This window comes from Engystomops pustulosus, chromosome 11 (genome assembly GCF_040894005.1).
Source record: "Engystomops pustulosus chromosome 11, aEngPut4.maternal, whole genome shotgun sequence".
Classification (NCBI taxonomy): domain Eukaryota; kingdom Metazoa; phylum Chordata; class Amphibia; order Anura; family Leptodactylidae; genus Engystomops; species Engystomops pustulosus.
Window position 1 is genome coordinate 13,964,520 of NC_092421.1, and position 26,352 is coordinate 13,990,871.

Sequence of the window (26,352 nt, forward strand, 5' to 3'; positions counted from 1 at the left end):
ACATTGATAAAAACTGTATATTGAAATATACTCTTTTTAGCTTACTTTTCAAGTGTGTGTTTTTTTACTTTTACATCATGTATTAGGATATCAGAATTAATCTAGTGAGCATATTCTATGACCTGTACAAAGGTCACAGTACAGGGAGGGTGAGGAGCTATGGGACAGTAAGTTGTCTCCATAAGCTATTCTTTGAGGTGTTGACTTTTATTATTATCTTGTCTCGAATGCCGAAGATTTAAGTAGTAATATATTTTGCGGTTGGTAACGGGATAACATTTCCCAGAAAATGATACATTCAAAAGCCGTGGAGTCATCTAAAGACTACATTTTCTCTGGACATTTAATTATATAAATCTGTTTGTAAAAAAATTATATATATAAGGCCGCACGCACATGAACATATGTGCATTGCTCTATAAATGCCTCACTACACTGTGACTGTGCACCGTAAATTTGCTGCCGTTTTTTAGCTAGCTCATGACCGCCATTAATGGTTGTGTGCTGGAGGCCTTAGTACAGTGATGGTGAACCTTTTAGAGACTGAGTGCCCAAACTACAACCGAAATCCACTTATTTACCGTGAAGTGCCAACATGAAATTTTAAACAGTAACTTATTGCTATCTGCTCTTCCACATCTTTCAATTGTATCAGCAGTATCAGGCCACCAGTTCAAAGAAGGAGGGCAAATTCAGATTATCATTATAGCTTCTCTCCTGGGTCTCTTTGCAAACGAAGCATGGTCGGGTCCAGCATGATGACCTCCAAAGACAATGCAGTTCTGTCAAAACCTTCTCACTTTTCCTGCAGTTCCAAACAGCCAATGAAGTGTCACATAGCACGGAGAGCAGCATCTCTTAATTTACCTGGGACTGCAGGAAGATTCAGTATTTGGTGAACTCTGTCCTGGGATGATGGCCTGAGTACCCATAGAAAGGGCTCTGAGTGCCACCTCTGACACCCGTGCCATAGGTTCACCACCACTGCCTTAGCATCTATCATAGTTTTAACTGGCAAACAAAATCTCAAGGTGATATAACAGGTTTATAGTTATGTGACAGAAGGAATAATATTCATCATTCCCATCCACCTCCATTTTTGTATTGTGACTTTCAAGTTCTTCACTGTTCCCAGTCTCCTGGCTTTACAATTCTGTCTGGACATGGGAATCTAACCACTATATCCAATGACTGCAACAGTGACCTATAATACTTATTTAGTGTTTCCAACACAATGGGGGGCATTTATCAATTGTGGCTAGCTTTTTGCACCTATAGGTGTGCGCCAAAAAAAGTGTCAGTAAACTAGAAGCACAGGAAAAAAGTGTCAGGATTTCAAAGTTGTGCCCAAATTGTGCTCCAAAAAAAGGCATGAGTGTTGGAAAAAGGACAAATTTTGTGGCATCGACACTTTATAAATAAGACACAGCAAGGCAAAGGAAAAGAAAAATCCAACAAAAAATATTCAAAAAGTCAATAATAAATGCCCCTCAATGTTTCCAGTTTATATAATGTAAGAGTTTGGTTCTGTCCTTGGATCTTCATTCCTATTCGTCACTTGTAGGAAGTTATGTTTTCCTTATTTCCTGTTTTCATTGATTCAAATTCTCAAATCTGTTTTTATATAAATAATATATTTTTTTAATTTGCAGAAAAAACATTACTTTGGTCTATGCTATCCTTGGTGTTTGGACGTGGAGTATGTTACAGTTTCCACTTGACCTAGCTGGTAGGTGTTTCTTCAACAAATTCACATATGAGCAGTAGGTGAGATACAATTTGGACCTGATAGAAAGCTGTTGTTGATTTGTTGGGTGCAGTGTTAAAAAACTGTTGTGTTTTCATTGTGATATATAATTTAGTGAAATATATAAATATAAGTGAAAAGTAAGTGTATATATAAATATTAGCTGTAGTACCCACCATTGTTTGGGATAGAAAATTACTGCCCTTAGCTATAACAAAATAGAATGGGGCATTATTGCCTTTAATTGACGGTATATAAAACCCTGCAGAATTAATATGTACTTAAAGGGAACATGTCAGTAAATTTAATCCCCTACTTAAATATATTTTTAATAAACTGCCATTAGAAAGCAGCCCAACATTCCTTTATTGTTTTTACTTATGTCTATAAACTATCAAATTTTGTTCCCAAAGATATCTCACCATGTATGCAAATGATCTGATCTATGTCTTACTCCCTGCTGAGTCCAGCATGTTCATGAGTCTCTTTCACTGGCGCTCCTAGAGTATGAGGGATGGGGGAAAGAGGGAGCTTATTTCTCCTTACCACCAGTCTGAAGTCCCTCCTTTCCCTCTCCATCAGAAATTCCCTTTATAGCCAGTCACAAAACCAATATCTCTCTCAAAGAATATATTTTGACAAATAATTGGATAGCATGGGGTAAAAATTTCCACTCAAGACATAACCTATGACAATTCCCGAGTCTCAGGAAGCAGCTTGGACCCGGTTGTGACCGCACCCTTTGCACCCCCTGCATGCAAAGCCTACTTATGTGCATCAGGATTAGGGGGCCACCAGTTCATCTAACTGCTCACCTGTGGGCCATTTTGAGGCTGTAAGCAAAACCTCTGCTGAATTTAATATTACCCAACTTTATTTATTGAAACTGTTATTTGTGTTTTGTAGTGCAAAATATTGGATGTCAGCAAGGATCACAAACCAAGAGGAACCTATGTCTACTCTTCTGTAGGTACAGTGCAGATCTTTGGAACATTGGAATAAGTCTTCTTATTCAGGACGGCCCATTCCTTATAAGTCGGATTATTCTTATGGCATGCTTCAACATTACTAACCAAATGTTGGTATTTTTCGCTGCAAAGAACAGTCTGATTGTGTTACTACAATTGTATCGACTTGTGGTAATACTGATAGATTTTCATTCTTCTTTGGAAAATCGGGGAGCCAAAGCGCAAATGGTAGAAGGATGTTGTCCATGTGAATCCACTGATGATCCAGAATTACCGGCCACAAGTCTTGTTTCTGAAACCAAAAGTCTAGAAGCCAGTGCAGCCATTACACTTGATGAATCTCTATCAGAAGGTCTTTGAATGCTCTGCTATACATGAATATGTTCTTCTTTTATGTACCTATAAAGCTCCTGAAAGGTTCTAGTGAAGCCGGTCAAAGTATGCAGCATGTTTGTACATTCCCACATGTACTCTATCCAAGAGACAGTTAACGGAGCACTGAAGTATGGGGAGAAAGGGTTAATACGTAAGCATCAATCAACACTAATCATCTTACAGTTTTATTATTGAGGCATTTTTGTCCTTTCGAGATACTGAGAGAAAACCCTGGAATACTATCAAGTTGTGAATCTGAAAAATAAAAACATACAAATTAAATTTGGGTGTTTGTATTTCTGTGGTTAAAACTGATGCATCAAGCATCAACAAAAACATTCCTACAAATACATTTCATATCCAACCAAAATACACAAAGTTCCCAGCTGTAGCCCATATTATTTTCTGCTATTCGATAGGCATACAGTACTATATATTTAGTGAAGCTTAAAAATGCAAAAGTCCATGAAGTGGATTATTCCACTCCATTATTCTGATTATTCCATGGCGCTGATAAAAATAAAAATTATTGCAATGTGCATAAACATTCTTCCAAACTCCAAATATGCAAAGAGCAGCCCCTGAATCAACATTCTATTGTTAACTACATTAAAAATGCATTGCCCTCCAAAACATATTCTATATATTTTCTTATAGTGTCCCAAGAACTACGTACAACATTACATGGTGTGTACACTTTTAGTCCTATGTATGTTCATAAATTAACTAGAGGGAGTGCAGGAGAGTGGCCAAGTTGTATAAAGGAATGAATGGATTAGAGTACAAATAAAAATTTGAGAAAAAAAGATGTAATGCAATTACAAAACACTAATAAGTGAAAATATAGTAATGCAATCCTCTTAAATAACCTCAATACACAGAGGCCCAAGATCAAGACAAGGAGACACCCTCTACACCAGGGGTAGGGAACCTATGGCTCAGGAGCCAGATATGACTCTTTTGTTGGCTGCATCTCGCTCTCAGACAGATCTTTAAACAATAGTTATGGCTGATGTGATTCTTAGACTGATCACTGGACACAGGCAGCGATGTTACCACTGCCTACGTCTTTTGTGCAACTGAGGCGCCATCGCCGCTATCGTCTAAGCCTGGGTCAAAGAGAAAAGAGTGGGAGCGATGAGGAGCTGGCTGCAGGGAGTGAAGGTAGGTAAATATTCTTTTTTTTTGCTGTGCTACCGATCTACTTGGGGGTATGTGCTGGGGCTACCTATCTACTGGGAGGTATGTGTTGTGGCTACCTATCTTCCAGTGGGTATGTGCTGGAACTACCTATCTACTGGGAGGCATGTGCATATTGTAGGGCTCTTACGGAATAACATTTAAAAATATGTGGCGTCCATGGCTCTCTCAGCCAAAAAGGTTCCTGACCCCTGCTCTACACCGTGAAGAAAGAAAGTTTCACCACCATCTTAGACATGGATTCTTTATTGTTAGAGCAAAAAAAAAACTATTGATCACTCTATGAGAGGATCTTGTAATGGCCGATATGTTCTGCAGGTTCAGGCCCCATGCACGCGATGTATGCTTGCCCCTCCCCTCTCCTTATGGATTCATGCAGCCCGGCTGTACATATGGGAGAAGATAGAGAATGCTCTACCTTTTTCCCCTTCAACAGTATGGTATGACACGTGTGTGCTCACCATACCATGGCCGGGTGCCATAGACATATATGGGGATGGATATCCATTTGTGTGCATGAAGCCTCATGAAACGACATAGATGCTATTTTTGTAAATCACTACAATAGGAACTACATTCTTGCGATAGGATGTTGATCCAGGAATGTCTCTGACTATATAAGTCATTAACCCAAAGATACTCTATGGTTCAAAAATAGCATATTTATTATGGATTGTTAGATTGCCATTTTAAACTTATATTGGCTTTAGTTTACTTACATATTCCGTTGGGTTTCCCAAATATTTCCATTTTGCGCTGAATTTCCCCCGGGTTTTTGGCGCACACAGTCGGATTGTGGCGAATTGGTAACGGCTTGCATGCAACAGAAATCGGGGGGCGTGCCGTCGGACAACCCGAAAAACGGAATTGTGTCGCAAGATCAAGGACTCACATGCACCAGGAAGAAGAAGGTGAACTCCGGCGGATCTCAGCGCGGAAGCGACACATCCGCATGACCTTAGTGAATCGCGGAAGACCCGAATCCTCGTCGGACAACACAGGAATCACAGGACCGGGTAAGTAAATCTGCCCCATAGAATCTAATATTAACTTTACACATATACATTTTTTTCTAAAAGATTTTCTGAGATGAATGGTGTGAAATGGCCAGCTTGCGAAAACTTAATGCACAATGCCTGAAAGAGTCATTCCAAAATGTAGTTTCTTTAAAAATATTGGCAGTCTTGTTGCACTCATCTAGAGACATCTTGTAACAAGAAGAAAGAAAGGAAGGACATGTCTGTATCTAGAGAATGGTGAAATAATAGTAAGGAATTTCCGCACCTTTCTTTTTAAAGCCACTTTCTTTTTCTAATTTTATTTACAATCCCCTGGGAGAAGCTTTTTCCTCCTTCATTTCTTTGCACTCCCCAAGCACTTTCTGAATAACTTCCTGCTCTAGAAGTGTTGATAAATAGAATAAAAACAAGATATTTTTCTCTTCCTGAACATACATGACTTAAATATCTTAAAATTATTAAGCAAAAAATAACCAAGTATCATACATAGAACTTACAATCATATTTTACTACATTGCACTTGTATTTTACTTTAGATAAATATTGTCAAACAGTAGCCACTGAATATTCAACATGGGAGGTAGAAAAACAAATTGGCAAGAGAGTTAGATGTTAACATCAGCCAAAAAAATAATTGTCCTCTATTGTTCTTAACGGAGCTCTTAATTTCAGACATTGTTTCTTTATAAAACTGTTTTACAAAAGAGAAGAAAATCAGCAATACAAACTACAAGAATAAGCTAATTTACTGAAATTATCCATTTAATTAATGCACTTTAACAATTCTCACATTTGAATTGTTTAGGTCATTACATGCCTGAGCATGTGCTTTGTGATTAACAATGTTCTATTGTGTGTGTTTATTCAGTTCTGTGGAGTTGAGAATTACCATTCCATTTGTATAGCTAAAAGTGATCTGCTGGCAGCAATTCAGATAAAGATTAACCCCTGTGGGACATCCATAGATTCTTAAATACATACTGTACCTGGACTAAAAAGGCATATGCTGGGGGTCTTGTGTTAAATATGTTGAATGGGTTGTCCAATTTTTGTAGTACAATGTTGATATGTTTACTGTTGCATGGGTACTTTACGTCTGACAGCCAGATCTAACTTGACAAAGGTCGGGATGACCGAAACGTCTTAATTTTTTGATCTGTTATCATACCTCTTCTTACTGGTGAAGGCTTTACAATCTGAAATACTCACTGAAATAAAATAGAAAAGAACTTCCTTCATGTGTGCCATGTTCTCTAATTGGATACTGTTGCATGGGTATTGAGACTAAATTCATACAATGTTTACTAGTTACATTTGTTGGGACGAACTGTGTAAAAAATTAAATTATTCATAGTTTTTTTTTAATTAACTTTTTTCATGTAACCTCTGTGCTCATAAAGTACAGCAGAAGAAGTTTTTGTACTTAGTTAGCATTCTGTCCTGCAGTAGTCTGAACACTGCCTTATTTCACTCTGGCTTTCTTAAGTGACTTTCACCACACCCATCTCTTGTTGACTTTGTTGTGTTGTGGACATACTCGGCAGAATCCAGTTGGCCAGATATAAAAAGATAGAAAAAGAGAAAAAGCGTTCCCTCATCCAACTCATCCTAGCCCATACCATCCACTCAAACCTTCTCCTTCCAAAATTACACACACTCGGTTAGCCTATATACTTGGCATTTAAAAATATCATGAGACCAAACTAATTCAAAACATCCCTATCCAGGTATTAGAATTCCTCAATCCCAAATTCTCTTCTAAACCATTTATTGAAAAAAGAATCTCCTGTGTAATGGAGCTTCTCTAAAATTAACAGGTACTATCAGAAGAGGAATTTAACCCCATAGCGCAATAAGACGTACCCTTACGTCTTACTGCGCATGGGGGAGTATGAAGAGGGCTCACAGGCTGAGCCCTCTTCATATTCACCGGGCATTTGCTTCATAATGAAGCAAACGCCCGTCGCTAACACCCGAGATCGGTGATGCGCCGCCATCTTGGCTCCGATCGTCACTCCCTGTGACGTCACCGGGGAGCGGCGATCCGTTGCCATGACAGCCTGGGATCACACAAAGATCCGAGGCTGTCATGATCGAGGCTATTACAATGTGCGATCTGCACATTGTAATAGATGGTATGCAAAATCCCCATATACTGCCATACTGTAGTATGGCAGTATATGGTAGGATCAATCAGACAACCTAGGGTTAAAGTACCCTAGGGAGTCTGAAAAATAGTAAAAAAAATAAATAAAAAAAAGTTTTAAAAAAATTATATTAAAAAAACATAAAAATTCAAATCACCCCCCTTTCCCTAGAACTGATATAAATATAAATAAACAGTAAAAATCATAAACACATTAGGTATCGCCGTGTCCGAAAATGCCCGATCTATCAAAATATAATAACCGTTTTTCACTGCGTTAAACCCCGTAGCGGAAAATAGCGCCCAAAGTCGCAAATGGCATTTTTTTGCCATTTTGAAAAATAGAAAAAATTCTATAAAAAGTGATCAAAATGTCGAACAGTCCTAAAAATAGAAGCATTGAAAACGTCATCAGAAGTCGCAAAAAATGACACCACACACAGCTCCATACACTAAAGTATGAAAAAGTTATTAGCGCAAGAACACGGCAAAATGAAGAATTTTTTTTCTGTACAGGAGGTTTTAATTTTTGGAAATGTATGAAAACATTATAAAACCTATACAAATTTGGTATCCCCGTGATCGTATTGACCCAATGAATGAAATAGACATGTCATTTGGGGTGCACAGTGAAAGCTGTAAAAACCAAGACCACAAGAAATGGCGAAAATGTGTTTTTTCATCATTTTCACTGCATTTAGAATTTTTTTCCCGCTTCCCAGTACATGGCATGGAATATTTAATACTATCACTACGAAGTGCAATTTGTTACGCAGAAAATAAGCCATCACACAGCTCTGTACATGGAAAAATAAAAAAGTTATAGAATTTTGAAGGTGGGGAGTGAAAAATAAAAACGCAAAAACGAAAAAGGGCCTGGTCCTTAAGGGGTTAAGGAAACATAAGTTACCAGTCCGCTTTGGCGGGTAAACGACAATATTTAGGGAAACAACTATCCTATACAAGGTATAGAGGGTTAGACTCCCAATTTCCCTCCACAATCTTTTATTCAATCCCAGAATATTTATTTTACAAAACTCCAGAGCATTTATGGGGAATCACTGTTTATCCAGATGAGTGATGCCTCCCTAGCACCGGACTGGCTACGGCAATGCATTACTCCACCCACAGCTGAGATTAACACTGAGCTCCAGAATGAACAACCCAGTTTTCTAGGGAACAGTTACTGCAAAGGGTGGGGCTCACAAGTTCAGAAGCCTGCAACCAGAACTATTCAGAGAGTTCTGATAATATGTTTGAAGATTTTTCACATTTGTGATGTCAGACTTTGCCAGATGTGTTTCAAAATTACTCCTAAATAGAGATGAGCGAGCACTAAAATGCTCGGGTACTCGTTATTCGAGACGAACTTTTCCCGATGCTCGAGTGCTCGTCTCGAATAACAAGCCCCATTGAAGTCAATGGGAGACTCGAGCATTTTTCAAGGGGACCAAGGCTCTGCACAGGGAAGCTTGGCCAAACACCTGGAAACCTCAGAAAAGGATGGAAACACCACGGAAATGGACAGGAAACAGCAGGGGCAGCATGCATGGATGCCTCTAAGGCTGCTTAATCGCACCATTATGCCAAAATTATGGGCAACAGCATGGCCATGACAGAGTGACAGAATGAAGCTAGATAGCATCTAAAACATCCAATAATTGACCCTGACACTATAGGGGACGGCATGCAGAGGCAGCGGCAGCAGCGGCAGGCTAGAGAGTGGCATGGCGACATACCCTAAATGGACTCAGGCTTCAAACCAATGGGTGGCAGAGAGGAACCAAAGGAGGTGAGCAGGAAGCGCTGAAATTATTTCCTCTGTGAACAAAAGGTTGACAGTATATTTAGTCGATAACACAGCATGGTGGCGACATAGTGACCAAGTTCCATAACGTATCTGGTGAAACACCCGAAAAATGAGCCTGACACAGCTCGTTTGATAAGGGGACGACATTTGGAGGCAGCCATGGAGAGGACTTCCATGATTAAGAGCGACAGTATGGGGCATCCATATTGCGCTTCTATAATTGCAACTGCAGGTCTCCAGCATGGCGGCGACAGACGCGCCGAGTTCCACTATGTATGTGGTGAAACACCTGAAAATTCTGCCTGACACAGCTCGTTTGATAAGGGGACCATGTATGGAGGCAGTGAACTAGTAGTAGATTAAAGGTGCTGCAGTTAAAACTATGTTAGTTGGATCTTGGCATGGAGCTGGCGCTCCGCTGCCAGGCGAGCTTTCGCCAATCCAAGCCCCTGTCTCTAGGCTACTCCCCAAACAGCACTTCTAAGAACCTTTTGTATAAGATCAAGTGTTGTAGCGTTCTTATAAGTTTGGAATATGGCGGGTGAGGGGAATGTAAACAGATGCGCAAGAAGCGCTGAAATAATATCGGTAAATGATAAAAGTTTGCCAGTATATTTTGTGGATTACACAGCAGGGTGGCGACAAAGTTAACAAGTTTGATGTGGAATGCCCTGTAATAGCTCTTGGGCGATGTGCCTTTTATCGCCTAGGCTCAGCAGTTTGAGCACCGCCTGCTGTCGCTTAGCGACGGCACTGCTGCTGTGCCTAGAGCTAGCGACTGATGGCGCCATGCCCACGGATGGTAATTCGGATGAGGAGGAGGGGGAGGAGGGGTGGGAGGAGGAGGAGGTATAGTAGGCCTTTGAGACCTGGACCGAGGTAGGCCCCGGAATCCTCGGCGTCGGCAGTATATGACCAGCCCCAGGGTCAGACTCGGTCCCAGCCTCCACCAAGTTAAGTGTAGTAGCGTTCTTATAAGTTTGGGATATGGCGGGTGAGGGGAATGTAAACAGATGCGCAAGAAGCGCTGAAATAATATCGGTTAATCATAAAAGCTTGCCAGTATATTTTGTGGATAACACAGCAGGGTGGCGACAAAGTTAACAACTTTGATGTGGAATCCATGAAAACAACCCAAATTTCTGCCTGACACACCTCGTTTGATAAGGGGACGATGTATGGAGGCAGCTATATGGACGACTTTTGGAGCTAGCAATGGAGACAACGTGTGGAGGCTGCTATGGAGACAATTTAATTTGGATAGTGCCTGTATGTGGCAGTCCAAAAAAGTTTTCAAACCAGAGGAGCAGGTAGGTGGCCCTCCAGAAAAATTGAATAGATTGAGTGCCTGTATGTGGCAGTGCCAAAAATTGTTTAAAACAGAGGACCGGGTAGGTGGCCCTCCAGAAAAATTAAATGCATAGAGTACTATAGCTAGAGCCAGTGGGCCCTGTCAAAAAATAGCCAGTTTCCTCTGCTTTAGTGTACAAAGAGGAGGAGAAGGAGGAAAATGAGGAGGAGGAGTGCATAAATTATTCAGGTTGAGCTTCCTTCACCTGGTGGAGATTGGAAATTATGAGAAATCCAGGCTTTATTCATCTTAATAAACGTCAGCCTGTCAGCGCTGTCAGTCGACAGGCGTGTACGCTAATCGGTGATGATGCCACCAGCTGCACTGAAAACCCGCTCGGACAACACGCTAGTGGCAGGGCAGGCAAGAACCTCCAAGGCGTACAGCGCCAGTTCGTGCTACATGTCCAGCTTTGAAACCCAGTAGTTGTAGGGAGCTGTGTGATCATTTAGGACGATGGTATGGTCAGCTACGTACTCCCTCACCATCTTTCTGTAAAGATCAGCCCTACTCTGCCGAGACTGGGGACAGGTGACAGTGTCTTGCTGGGGTGACATAAAGCTGGCAAAAGCCTTGTAAAGCGTACCCTTGCCAGTGCTGGACAAGCTGCCTGCTCGCCTACTCTCCCTCGCTACTTGTCCCGCTGAACTACGCACTCTGCCGCTAGCGCTGTCAGAAGGGAAATACTGTTTCAGCTTGTGCACCAGGGCCTGCTGGTATTCATGCATTCTCACACTCCTTTCCTCTCCAGGGATGAGAGTGGAAAGATTTTGCTTGTACCGTGGGTCCAGGAGAGTGAATAACCAGTAATCAGTGCTGGAATAAATTCTTTGAACGCGAGGGTCACGGGATAGGCAGCCTAGCATGAAATCTGCCATATGCGCCAGAGTACCAACGCGCAAGAATTCACTCCCCTCACTGGCCTGACTGTCCATTTCCTCCTCCTCCAACTCCTCCAACTCCTCTTCTTCTGCCCATACACGCTGAACAGTGAAGGACTGAACAATGGTCCCCTCTTGTGTCTCGCCAACATTCTCCTCCTCTTCCTCCTCATCCTCCTCCACCTCCTCCGATATGCGCTGAGAAACAGACCTGAGGGTGCTTTGGCTATCAACAAGGGAATCTTCTTCCCCCGTCTCTTGTGACGAGCGCAAAGCTTCCGACTTCATGCTGATCAGAGAGTTTTTCAACAGGCCAAGCAGCGGGATGGTGAGGCTGATGATGGCGGCATCGCCACTGACCATCTGTGTTGACTCGAAGTTACTCAGCACCTGACAGATATCAGACATCCACGTCCACTCCTCATTGTAGACTTGAGGAAGCTGACTGACCTGACTACCAGTTCTGGTGGAAGTTGACATCTGGCAGTCTACAATCGCTCTGCGCTGCTGGTAAACTCTGGATAACATGATTAATGTTGAATTCCACCTCGTGGGCACGTCGCACAACAGTCGGTGAGCGGGCAGTTGGAGGCGGCGCTGCGCTGCCCTGAGAGTGGCAGCATCTGTGCTGGACTTCCTGAAATGCGCACAGATGCGGCGCACCTTCGTGAGCAAATCAGACAGATTGGGGTATGTCTTGAGGAAATGCTGAACTATCAGATTTAACACATGGGCCAGGCATGGCACATGTGTCAGTCTGCCGAGTTGCAGAGCCGCCACCAGGTTACGGCCGTTGTCACACACAACCATGCCTGGCTTCAGGTTCAGCGGTGCCAGCCACAGATCAGTCTGCGCCGTGATGCCCTGTAATAGTTCTTGGGCGGTGTGCCTTTTATCGCCTAGGCTCAGCAGTTTGAGCACCGCCTGCTGTCGCTTAGCGACGGCACTGCTGCTGTGCCTAGAGCTAGCGACTGATGGCGCCATGCCCACGGATGGTAGTTCGGAGGAGGAGGTGGAGGAGGGGTGGGAGGAGGAGGAGGCGTAGTAGGCCTTTGAGACCTGGACCGAGGTAGGCCCCGCAATCCTCGGCGTCGGCAGTATATGACCAGCCGCAGGGTCAGACTCGGTCCCAGCCTCCACCAAGTTAACCCAATGTGCCGTCAGCGATATATAGTGGCCCTGCCCGGCAGCACTCGTCCACGTGTCCGTGGTCAGGTGGACCTTGTCAGAAACGGCGTTTCTGACAAGGGCACGGATGATGTTGTCTGACACGTGCTGGTGCAGGGCTGGGACGGCACATCGGGAAAAGTAGTGGCGGCTGGGGACCGAATACCGAGGGGCGGCCGCCGCCATGAGGTTGCGAAAGGCCTCGGTCTCTACCAGCCTATAGGGCAGCATCTCCAGGCTAAGCAATCTGGAGATGTGGACATTAAGGGCTTGGGCGTGCGGGTGGGTTGCACTATATTTCCTTTTCCGCTCCAGCGTCTGGGGTATGGAGAGCTGAACGCTGGTGGATGCTGTGGAGGATCGTGGAGGCGACGATGGGGTTTTTGGGCCAGGGTCCTGGGCAGGGGGCTGACTATCAGCTGACACAGGGGAAGGAGCAGTGGTGTGCACGGCCGGAGGTGAACGGGCTTGGTGCCACTGAGTGGGGTGTTTAGCATTCATATGCCTGCGCATACTGGTGGTAGTTAAGCTAGTAGTGGTGGAACCCCTGCTGATCCTGGTTTGGCAAAGGTTGCACACCACAGTCCGTCGGTCATCCGGTGTTTCCTTAAAGAACCTCCAGACTTCTGAAAATCTAGCCCTCGCCGCGGGAGCCCTCGCCACGGGAGCTTCACTACGTGACACATTTGGCGCTGATGCACCTGCTCTGGCCCTGCCTCTCCGTCTGGCCCCACCACTGCCTCTTCCAACCTGTTCTGCTATAGGACTCTCCTCCGTCTCAGAAGCACTGTGTTCACCCGGCCTCTCAACCCAGCTTGGGTCTGTCACCTCATCATCCTCCGATCCCTCAGTCTGCTCCCCCTCGGACTTCCTGCCCTGACAACAACTTCACCACTGTCTGACAACCGTGTCTCCTCATCGTCGGACACCTCTTTACACACTTTTTCCACTACGTCAAGAAGGTCATCATCACCCACAGACTGCGACTGGTGGAAAACCTGGGCATCGGAAAATTGCTCAGCAGCAACCGGACAAGTGGTTTGTGACTGTGGGAAGGGTCCAGAAAACAGTTCCTCAGAGTATGCCGGTTCAAATGCCAAATTTTCCTGGGAGGGGGCAGACTGGGGGGGAGGAGGCTGAGGTGCAGGAGCTGGAGGAGTGCCGATTTCGGTGACATGGGTGGACTGCGTGGAAGACTGACTGGTGGACAAATTGCTCGAAGCATTGTCGGCAATCCACGACATCACCTGTTCGCACTGTTCTGGCCTCAACAGTGCTCTACCACGAGTCCCAGTAACTTCAGACATGAACCTAGGGAGTGTAGCTCTGCGGCGTTCCCCTGCTCCCTCATCAGCAGGTGGTGTCTCACCCCGCCCAGGACCACGGCCTCTGACCCCTGCAGTAGTTGGACGCCCACGTCCCTGCCCTCGTCCTCTACCCCTAGCCCTCGGGTTAAACATTTTGAAAATGAAAGTTATAACTTTAATTTTTTTTTTACTTTTTTTTGTGTTTTTTTGGGGGGGGGTTTTTGTGTTTTTTCGTTTTTAAAACCAAACGATGCTATCCTATTGCTATGGCTATTTTCTAGCCAACTATGAAAGCACACTGCTATGCCAGATGAGATGACGCCGAGTTATGAAAAAATAAACGTAAAATAAAAAGTAAATGGCAGACTGTGCCTAATTGAAATCCAACCCCTAATAAATTGTCCCACTTCGGTCTTTGCGATGGATATGTGCGTCACTAAGCGCTAAACACAACGGTCGCAAGTCTCACTGCAAATTCCTCACAATATGGTAGTAGATGCACTACAGCAAGGCCAGCCACCAGCAGATCAACCAGAAATAAAATATATAACGCTATTGTAGGCCTAAGTAAGCTGTTTGGATTCTCCTATGGCTATTTTCTAGCCAACTATGAAAGCACACTGCTATGCCAGATGAGATGACGCTGAGTTATCAAAAAATAAACGTAAAATAAAAAGAAACTGGCAGACTGTGCCTAATTGAAATCAAACCCCTAATAAATTGTCCCACTTTGGTGTTTGAGGTGGATATGTGTGTCACTAAGAGCTAAACACAACGGTAGCAAGTCCCCCTGCAAATTCCTCACAATATGGTACTAGCTGCAAATAAAAAAAAAAAATGTATAACGTTATTGTAGCCCTAAGAAGGGCTGTTGGGTTCTTGTAGAATCACTCCTGCCTAACACTATTCTAATAGAACAGCCTAACGCTTTCCCTGACCAGCAGCAGCTCTCTCCCTAGCGGCATCCAGACACAGAATGATCCGAGCAGCGCAGGCAGGGGCTAGTCTATTCCAGGGTCACCTGATCTGGCCAGCCAACCACTGCTATCGACGTGTAAGGGTACCACGTCATGCTGGGTGGAGTGCAGAGTCTCCTGGCTTGTGATTGGCTCTGTTTCTGGCCGCCAAAAAGCAAAACGGCGGGAGATGCCATTTTCTCGAGCGGGCGAAGTATTCGTCCGAGCAACGAGCAGTTTCGAGTACGCTAATGCTCGAACGAGCATCAAGCTCGGACGAGTATGTTCGCTCATCTCTACTCCTAAAGTACATGGGTATGTGAATTTTGTATTGCCATTTAAAGAAAACCTTCTATAATCTACAGCAAGTTTTGGGGACTGTAAAATGTCACACTGACAAATGCCTCATAAAGGCTTTGGACACATGGGACACATTAGGCCAAATGAAAAACAGACGGCCATGAGTAGAACACGTAAATGAACTGTCTTGTAGATACTAAATAACATATTTTGCAGACTATAGGACACACTGACACAAGATGTACCTTAAAATCAGAAGCATATAAGACAAAATATTATTCTTCAGTTTCTTTCAATTCCAATGGTAAAAAAACCATGCTTTTTGACTCTGTTTTGATTGATGGCTATCTATAACTGCACAAGTTCCTGGCACACTTCCCTTTATGAGAACAAGGTCGTTGGGCTCACTCATAAATAAAAATCAGACCACACATATAAAATTAATTAAGTTATGTTTAGTGTTTTAACCTAATGTAGGCTTTAACACAGAGACGAAACGTATAAAGTTTTTTTACCATTTAACGAAACTTTGAAATCGGATGACGTGCTGCTCCATGTGGAATTCTTCATGCATCAACTATGTCTAATGGCATATGACTATCTATAATGGGCTGTACCCTTGGATACCGCTCCCATTGACATACACGCTGCATGCTACATTTCTTTAGGTTCCACCTGGTTTCTTCATATGCTTATATACAAAATATCTTTAAGGTAAGCACTATAAATTCTATAAGAGAACTAACTCTACACTTTTTTGTGCTCCAATGGGTAGTATTCAGGGTGTATAGGGAAACACAACAGGGCCCCATTCCCATAATGTCAGCCTTTGAGTCCCCCTACAATTTTAATCACAGTGCCCCATGTTTGTCTCACTGCCCAACTAACATGTCATGATGTCCCGGAACTGTTCCCACCGGAGAAGAACAGTACACTTCTATTTGAGTTCACCTGTTAATTCGCTGTTAGCGAATCTCAACAGGTCTTTGAGGCAGAGCTCAGAATCAGACTGTTAAATAAGAAGAACATATTCTGAAATATAATGTAAATATTTAATACACAATTTTTGAACTTCAAAAAGTCTAATTTTAGGTCTTCTCAAAATGGGTTCCATCCAACGGAACTTAGAAATAATAGATGAAAGTATATTTTAATAACTAATCCCAAAATACCCATAGAGAATTTAAAAGAGAGACAAATTTCTATTTTAAAATAAATGGGTTAACAATATTGAATTTTTCTGCTCACTTAACAATATGTGTATGATTAAGTTTAAAATAAATTACTACTATATTGTGTAAGTGTATAAAAGAGGTTATTTACAATAGAGTTTATTTTTAGGGAGAGGAAGTCAACCTTGATAAAATAGCAATTCCTGTCATAAGAAATGTTTTGCCCACCAATTACAACTATTTTCCCCCATTTTTTGGATTATTTTCAATCCACATATATGGACAATAGAGTTCCCACATTCTCATTTTGCAGGTAAGCAGAGGTTTTGGAAGTTTTCCCCAATAATGTCAAATTTTGAGGTTCAGTCTGACTCCCATACCTCCCATACTTGACCTTCTCATATCTTTTTGGGGAGATGACTACTATAATAAGATGTTGATAGTTATATAGATTGAAAAAAATGTATTGTTTTTTGCTTAAGATGTTGAAGTAGCAGTTTTCTTCTAATAACATAATAATCTTTTTTGAGTTCCCAGTGAAGAATTGTATTCTGACATGTAAGTAAATTAAACTCATGACCCGTATTTACTCACAATGAACTCATCACAGACAGATTGTGAAAAGGAAGTATCTGAGACAAATAAAGAAACAATCCATGTTAACTGAGAATTTGAGTCATTTGTATATGCTGCTGACGAGTAAAAAATAGGTCATATGAGGAATTAAAATGCACGTTCACCAAGGAAACTTATGCATCTTCTAAGAGGGTCTTCTATCAACCTCAAAGCAGCCTTTTAGACTCCATGTAGATCTGAGACTAAGAATAAGCCTACCTGCAAACGACCAGGTGCTTTCATGGGCTGCTATCAACAGCCCCATGAGCTGCTATTTGTGGCCCGGCTGTCATCGGCATTTGAGCGCCGCTCATGCACCAATAACAATAGAAAAAGAGTGCTTGGGCGAAGAACTCATGCTGGAATAGGACATGCTCTATCTTTTGTGGGCCCTGACAGTTGGTTGATCTCCCATGAGGTTGATATCATACAATATAGTGGGGCTCATTTACTTACCTGGTCCAGTCGCGATCCAGCGGTGCGTTCTCTGACGAGGATTCAGGTCTGCCGGGATTCACTACGGTCCGTGTGCCCGATATCCACCAGGTGTCGCTGCATGTAAGTGCTGATCTTGCGACACAAATTCTTTTTTAAATACTCGGGTTTTCCGACGGCCACGCCCCCCCCCATTTCCGTCGCGTGCAAGCCGGCACCTATGCGACACAATCCGATCGCGTGCGCCAAAAACCCGGGGCAATTCAGGGAAAAATGGCGCAAATCGACTTTTTTCCCTGAATTGCCCCGACTTGCGGCACTGGGCGCCGCCATTTTTTGTCACATGACCATTGGTCACGTGACTTGCGGATATGACGCGTACACACGCGCACCGCACCGGATATGACGTTGAGCGCCATCATGGCAGTATGGCGCCCCACACCTGCCACCACTCACTAATACAGGTATTTATAACCAGTGACTCCCATACACCAATCACCCCTGAGGAAGCCACCGTGAGTGGCGATACGCGTGGGGCTCTCCCAGCCCCTTACCCTTTTGTCTGGCCTGCCTAGTAATTATTCTGACCATCTTTTGCCTTACACGATTCATGTCATCATGCTATAGATATATTTTTTGATCATTTTTTCTTGTCTGTTATATCGTTGCTATTTGACAGGCTGAGGGTTTTGGGGCTGGGTAGGGAGGGGTTGCTCTCTGATGGGCCATATCATGGGCCCTACCCTCCCTTGGGTTTTGTATAGAGGACTCTTGTTTCCTTTTTAAATGTTTTTATTGGTTTTTGGTTTGGTGTGTAACATTTATGTTGTATTTATATTAAATAAAGATTGGGTATTTTGGCATAGCACATGTTCATCTTGTATCATTGTTTAATCGGTAATATTTGGGAAACCCGGTTATTCAGCCCCTTAGTAAATGAGCCCCAGTATGGTCATGTGGGAGCTGTTAAATCAGGACCAGATAGAGGTTGCTGGAGGCCCCTGGGTGCAAAATTTTGTGGGGGCCCTCATTGTATGTACACCAGACAGTGGTACACAATACTATTCTAAATCAAATAATATTCTAAACTTTCTCCTCCTTATTGCCACAGTGGCGATGGTGTTAGCCTAGCTTCTGGCCTAACTGGCACAGTGGCAGTGGTATTAGCCTAACTGCTGGCCTAGCTGGCAGAAACAGCAGTATTGACCAATAGTCCTAGTTGCCACACAAGTCCCATGCACCACTGTTTCCCTGAGAGTTCTCTCTCCTCCTCTCACACAATGGGCCAAATGATCTGATGATTTGTGAGGAAGCAACCCAAACACTGATTGGCTAGTACTTGGCTGTACTGATTGGCTGGCAACCAGTTTGTTAGGTACTAAGAGGGGGGGGGGGGGGGATCAGGTGCCACTCTAAAAAGCATGTCGCATGCAGAATGTCATTGTGTAAGAATGGACTGGGTGGATACGCTTTCAGTGACGGAGCCAGTGAGTCACTGTCACAGCTTGAAGGAAGGCCACCATGCATCACTCCCAGAGACAGTTAGCTCACAGTTGTGTGCTGACTGTCAGATATTGCTGGTTGGAGCCCCCTTATTAATAAAGTTGTGGGGGCCCTGGGGTGTGTGCCCCTGGATCCCTCCCTATAATCCAACCCTGCATGTAGAGGAGTGCTAAGAATTTTTTATATCTGATCCTTAGCATCTATATTCATAGTTTCATGAAGCTTTGCTTAGATGAAGACCTATGAATAAAATCCTTCAAAAATTCTATAATTTTACACTTTATTATATTAAGCAATATCCAGATACTATAACAAAGTTTTTTAAAAAAAACTATTTTTACCATCAACATAATTCAGGTCATATATGCATCTTATTGTTCTCTTTTGCTATAATATGATTTTGGGAAAACATAGGGATTGTATAAAGTAAATACTATAAAACAAAACCCTGAACGCAGTTGAGTTAAACTCCCTTTACAGCAACGATGCCTCATCTGATTTCATGTGTTAATATCACAAATTTAACTAAGGCAATTAAACCTACAAATTGCTGTTTCACATTAAAATGAAGCAATAAAGTATAGTTTATGCAAATTACTTTGGTTTCATAAAAAGCAAACATTTTATAATCAAGTGCAACTGGAGTGACTTTGTACAGAGTCCAAGACCTTACGACTAAAAGAGGAAAGACAAGAATTATTGGAAGACACTTCCCATATGGTCGTCAGATGGCGGATCAGATTAACATTTGAAAGAATGATATTAAATAAAACTAAGGTGACATTAAACAAGAAGGTTGTGTTGTACATCCATCAGAGTCACATGTAGGTGTCATAAAGTATGGGAAGATTGGCACCGCGACCATTAGGCTGGGAGGTCTAACCATGAAGTCAGCACATAAATACTTGCCAGTCAGAATGAGCTTGACACAGCATAAAAATAATTAACATAAGCAATATTACAGAGGGAAATATGAGAACACACAAGGGAATATATTGTTTTCTGTCCAAGTGCCCTGTTTATGCAAAGAACAACCAAATCCTATTAAATCCATTGACTTTAGGACTCCAAGATGCCATAAAATCTAAGTGTATTGGGCTATGGATGTATGTGCTCATGAAAATATTACAATGTTGTCTCCTTTGTCTTTTTTTTCAAAACAAAGCGGGAGAAGCTGAGTATATAGGTATATATATATATATATATATATATATATATATATATATATATATATATATGTTTTAAGGAAAAGTTTTAACTGTAAATAACTTGTATCCAGTGGGTGGTCTTTTACTTACAGCCGTCTCTTTGCTCAAATGTCTTCCAATCACTTTAAAGGGCCCCCTACTGAAAGCAAATTCACACTGATTCTTTAAGCAAAACTTTATATAAAGAAGCTCAGCTACAATTGCTCTGCAACATTCTACCAGAAGATATGATTATATGTATAATCTGCTCAGCACATCCTATTGTCTGCCGATAAGACACTACGTACAATCTGCTATGTTCTTTCTGCTCTATAAGATGCTTCCAGAATGTAGGACATTGAAGCTCATTTACTTACCCGTCCCGTCGCGATCCCCACTGTGCGTTGTCTGACGAGGATTCGGAGCTGCTGCGAATCACTAAGATCATGTGTCCAATTTCCTGCATCTGTCGCTTCCCCCGCTGAGGTCCGCTGGAGTTCACCTTCTTGCCGGTGCATGTAAGTGCTGATCTTGCAACACAATTTCATTTTTAAATTCCGCAGTTTGTCCGAATCCGTCGGGTTGTCCAACGTCCATGCCCCCCAATTTTTGTTGCAGTCAAGCCGGCGCTGATACGCCACAATCCGATCGCGTGCGCCAAAAACCTGGGGCAATTCAGGGCAAAACGGTAAAAAAATGGAAACCCAACAGAATCGCGGTCCACTGACCTTTTATAAATGTGCCCCACTATCTCTAATCTGTTCTGATTCTTCTGTTCTATAACATGCTTCCTGCAGATAGGACACTTTGCAGTCTGCTCAGCTCATCCTGCTTTATAACATGCTGTCTGCAGACAGGACACTGTACAATCGGCTCAGCTCATTTTGCTCTATAACATGAGGGCCCGTAGATTGGATACTATGTATAATCTGCCCTGCCCCTCTTGTTCTATAACATGCTGCCATTAGATCACATTGCTCAATATGACAGATTCACTTTACATGATAGCATAGTAGATACATGGAATCATAATAGATAAATCACTGTAAATCAATGATTTGGAGGGTGTTCCAAACATTCTTAATACCAATTCCACCACCAAGGCACAGCTGGGCTGTATGTGGTATATGGCTGTATATTAAAAAAAGAAACTTGCCTGGCATACTGTATCTCCTGTCTACCATGCCATAAAAATACACTCAGAATCTTCTAGTATCTACACTGAATATACATGAATTTAACCCCACATCAGCTAATCGCACTGCTCAAAAGATCCTATATTACCTAAGATTCATAAGATCCTATATTATTGCAAGCATGTAACAGAAATAAATAATACATGTGTATATCCCTATGCACTATAGTCTAGGTCTGCTTTCATTTAGTAGCCTGATAAAGAGCCATAGGGTTAAGTGGTATTTAACCCCTTCCATTTGCATACACATCAAGATGATCTGTAATTTCCAGATAATACTACTGAAACCAACCGAAAACTACTTAATTTCCCTTTTCTTTTAGCTGTGACTCAGCTTTGACAGATGGTACTACTTAGTGCTACAGTATCTGATACTTATCATAGATTGCATGGATTATGAAATACAAGCGGTCCCCTACTTAAGAACACTCGACTTACATACGACCCCTAGTTACAAACGGACCACTGGATATTGGTAATTTATTGTACTTTAGTCCTAGGCTACAATGATCAGCTGTAACAGTTATCACAGGTGTCTGTAACGAAGCTTTAGTGTTAATCCTGGTTCTTATGACAACCCAACATTTTTAAAATCCAATTGTCACAGAGACCAAAAAAGTTCTGGCTGGGATTACAATGATAAAATATACAGTTCCGACTTACATACAAACTCAACTTAAGAACAAACCTACAGACCCTATATTGTATGTAACCCGGGGACTGCCTGTACATGTCATGGTTGAAATCTCAACATGTTGGATACCAACAACAACATCTTGTGGGCACCTTTAACCCCTTAAGGACACAGCCACTTAATAGCTTAAGGCCCAGCCCCATTTTTTGTATTCTGACTTGTGTCGCTTTCTATGGTTATAACTTTTGAACACTGTTACTTATCAAAACGATTCTGAGATTGTTTTTTCCTCACATGTTGTACTTCATTTTAGTGGTAATTTTGCCTGATAAGTTTTGAGTGTATTTACAAAAAAAAGAAGAAAAAATTATGAATTTTTCTTTAAAAAATTCAATTTTCAAAATTCAAAACCATCGCGCTTTCAGGCAGATATATTTACCATTTGAATAACATTTCCCATACGTCTACTTTACATTTTCAAGATTTTTGAAATGTCTGGATAGTTTATTTTGATGTCACGCGGCTTACAAATCGAATATTGGTTTTCCGTATTTTCAGAATTGAATATTTTGGGGATAAATAAAGTTTTGAATGAAAATTTAAATATTTAACATTTAATAATCCCCTATATAATCAACCCATTTTCATATCTGCACGCCTCAAACTATCAGAAACAGCTTTTAGGAAGATTGTTAACCACTTGAGATCTTCATAGTAAGAGATCAAAATGGAGGTCAAATTTTGTCGGTTATATGTTTATTTAGCCATAAAATTTACACTTTTCCAAAAGATAAATAGAAAAAACTCATCTTACAATTTGTTATGCAATTCCTCCCGAGTGCAGAGACCCCCCACATGTGGCCGTTACTTGTTTTATGGGCGCACAGCGAGGCGCAGAAGGGAAGGAGCACCCTGCAGCTGCCAGGGTTTTAGTTTCCTCATTGGCCCCTTTTGTAGGCTATAAAATTTTCGCTTTTTCGTTATTGGGGTCATGTGACGGCATTTTTTTTGCGGGATGAGATGCTTTTTCCAGTGTTACCATTTTGGGGCTGTTATCACCTATTGTTGAAAATTTATTAACTTCTTTTTTGTGGCAGGAGTAGAAAAGCATCAATTCTGTACTGGATTTTTTATTTTTGGTGTTCACCGTATAGACTAATAATCATGTTATCTTTATTCTATGGGTCAGTACAATTATGGGGATACCATACTTGAAAATTTTTCTTATGTTTTACTAAATTTGCCAAATAAAACCCTAATGTGGGAAAAAATCTATCATTTTTGCATTGCCGTCTTCCAAGTGGCAGAACATTGTTACTTATGTGGCTACAGAGCTGGTTGATGGCTTGTTTTTTGTGGGGCATGTACTTTGCAACAGTATCATTCTGGAGTACATATGTTTTTTGATAACTTTTTAATTGCATTTTTTGTGGGACTAAATGGGTAAAAATCAAATTCTGGTGGGTTTTTAACAGGTTTTATTTATGGCGTTCATCGTACAGGTTGTTATGGACGCGGTGATACTATATATGTGGGGTTTGTGTTATGTTTGCTTTTTGTGCATTATATGTCTCTTTATATGCTATGGGGCTTATGAACATTTTTATTGATTTATTAATTTCTTTTTTATTGAATAACTTAATTTTTTTTATTTTTTATTAGTTCCACCATGGAACATGAACAACCAATTATCTGATTGCTTGTTCATGATAATACTCAGCAATACTAATTTATTGTGGGGTATTAGCAGTGTCAGTCTATGCACATGCATAGGCTGATACTGTGACTTTAAGAGACGTCAGAGATGCCGTCTTACAGGCACTGCCTGCAGGGAGCCCTGGGGTCCTGATCAGACCTCAGGGCTGTCATGGGAATGATTGCTGAGCCACAAAGATGCAGCGGGGAGGGGAGGGGGGCGATCATGGGGAAAAGACCCCCAGAAGGGAGTTTAAATGCCGCAGTCACACTTACCATGGAATTTAGCAGGTTAAACAGCCGTGATAGGAGCCCACTTAGACCGCGAGTGTTACTCAGGGATGTCAGCGGCTGACATCCTGCGGCTTCCGATGCCGGCTTGTCACCAGTGCAGAGCCGAATCAACATCGGTTCATAAGCGCTAATAGCGGGAACCCACACAGTACTAGTGCGTCGCTGTGCTTTAAGGGGTTAAATTCTTTATGCCTCATCGAGTAATTTTAAACTTTTTCTCCAGTGAGTGGACACCAATAAAGGTGTGTTTCTCATTTCAAAAACCCCTGAGAGGGCAGACTTGAAACATGGCTCCCAGTGCTTCACACGAATATGATTGCAGATGTCATGATCAGAGGTCAGATATTGACAGGGACTGATTTGGTAAGCTCCTTGTAGCTCTGCGTAATCTGGCACTATATAAATCAATGATAACACTTAGTTATCATTATTTACCTGGGCTTTTTTGGCGTAAAAAAAAGTCTCAAAAAAGTCGCATTGTGGTTTTTTGGGACTTTTCACTGCTAAAAAGTTGCACAGGGCACAGGACTATTTCTGCCACTCCATTAATAGGGTGTAAACATAGAACTACCACTAGTGAAAGACTGTGCAAAGTACGATTCATTCACTTGGGACTTTTACAAAAATTTCTGTAAAACATTGCATAGTCACTCCTGCCCCCTGCTGGTGTATGGGCTGGGACTTTCATGCATTTTGCAACCTTTTGGGGGACTTATTGAAAATGAAAATCCCAAACAGCAATTACAGCATGACAACATTTATTAAAGGGCCAAAGCTACTTCAATGAGTCTAATTGGCAGCGACGCTCCAAAAACAGGCATAGAAATGTCACAAGGAGCACATAATAAAGCTGTTGTCCAGTTCAAATGTTTTTGCATACTTCCCAGAATTCCCTAGTGGAGCATCTATGGGTTTAAGTCTCCACACGCCTTTAAGGTGGCCTTAATTGGCAATCTCTCCGTAAAGAGAACACCTACTGTCTGACCCTAGTCAATAGCCTCTCACACAGCCAATCCAGTTTCCTACGCTGTACTGAGGAGACCCAACCAGGTCGAAACAGTATTGTCTACAGTTGAGAGTCTGTTCCTTTTGGAATAGATTTACTGGTTTGGCTTAATCCCACGCCATATCTTTAGACTTCTTGTAGGTCATACTTGGTGTTAAGTGGGCTGCCTTTTAACACCTTGGAAAACGTTTTGGCATACTTCCCAGAATTCCCTAGTGGAGCATCTATGGCTTTAAGTCTCCACATGCCTTTAAGGTGGCTTTAATTGGCAATCTCTCCATAAGGAGAACACCTACTGTCTGACCGTTGTCCAGTTCATTGAGCCAACACCTAGGATCCGCTTGGCTGAACTTGCAAAGAACAAATGGGTTGGGCAACTTGCTAAATGAATATTTTCTCCAAAAATCAGCAGAGAGTCCAAGTCTTTTGCTGTCCAAGAAAGGTTAGAAAGGTTGGGAGACCATCAGATACCATAAATCATCAGATTGGAATGAGGTGAAATCGAAATCATTAAACCTCTTTGTGACCTCTTCTGCTCTCGTGCAGAGTTCCTGCTACACGATTGGCAGCAGGATTATAGATGTACAAAATAACATTTTTACGCCACTTCTACAACAAACCTTCCAAGCATGTAAGAAAGGCAAACTATTCCTATTGTGAAATAATGAAGAGCGGCCAGATCATTCTGGATGTCCCCGTTGTGTATAAATCCAAAAATGACATAATAGATAAAATAAATCACTTCTCTTTGTAATTTCATACTTCAAAGAATTCTAAAGAAAAACTGGATCTTATGCAACACTACCAAAGCAGCTGAAATAAAAGGATATTGTTTAGTTTCACTGGCAAACATTTACCATAAGTTTCCATATTAACAAGATGTGGCCTAAGCTTGGGCATTGCCAATTTGTTAGGTCTTTTGAGGCCATTGGCAGCAAAGAATGTGTATATATTTTATAATTATTAAAAACATTGCAGTGAATTATTCCTTTTACAATATACAGTTATACAATTTAAAGAGCACCTGTCATCAGGAAGGTCATTTTTACATGATGACAGGTTCCCATAGCCTTTGACATGCTGACTTTAACATTTTTTCAGAATGCTGACAAGGGTATTTTCGGTGCTTTTTAATCATTTCTTTAACATTAAAAAATGATATTAGGAAACTACTCTTGGTATCCAGTACATACATTATGGTTATATATAAATTGTCTACAAGTGAGAGTTTTTGTATTCATATTTGACTTTTATCTTTATTTGCATTTTATGTCTTCTAATGTGATTTTATTTGGATTTTATATTATTACATTTGTATGTAAATAAATATGGTTATTGAATGTAGGTAACTTAGATGCATATATTTTTTTGCACGCTTTAAATATCACA

At 41.7% G+C, this 26,352-nt stretch overlaps 1 protein-coding gene and 1 long non-coding RNA gene across 3 annotated transcripts in view; one reads left to right on the top strand and one right to left on the bottom strand.

Annotated features, from left to right (window-relative positions):
• TMEM26 (transmembrane protein 26) overlaps window positions 1–3,358 on the top strand; it is a 36,894-nt gene extending 33,536 nt beyond the window's left edge. Inside the window, exons 5-6 of the mRNA XM_072129348.1 lie at window positions 1,653–1,729; window positions 2,654–3,358. Coding sequence (XP_071985449.1) covers window positions 1,653–1,729; window positions 2,654–3,075 — 499 coding nt within the window. The 3' untranslated portion in view covers window positions 3,076–3,358. The remainder of the gene's footprint in view (window positions 1–1,652; window positions 1,730–2,653) is intronic.
• LOC140105412 (uncharacterized) overlaps window positions 1–26,352 on the bottom strand; it is an 89,669-nt gene that overhangs the window by 30,218 nt on the left and 33,099 nt on the right. The window contains exon 1 of one of the 2 annotated variants that reach the window (XR_011850575.1): window positions 3,272–3,340. The exons of the other annotated variant lie outside the window; for it this stretch is intronic. This is a non-coding gene — a long non-coding RNA (uncharacterized lncRNA). Of the gene's footprint in view, window positions 1–3,271; window positions 3,341–26,352 lie in introns of those variants that run through there. 2 annotated transcript variants of the gene reach the window in all.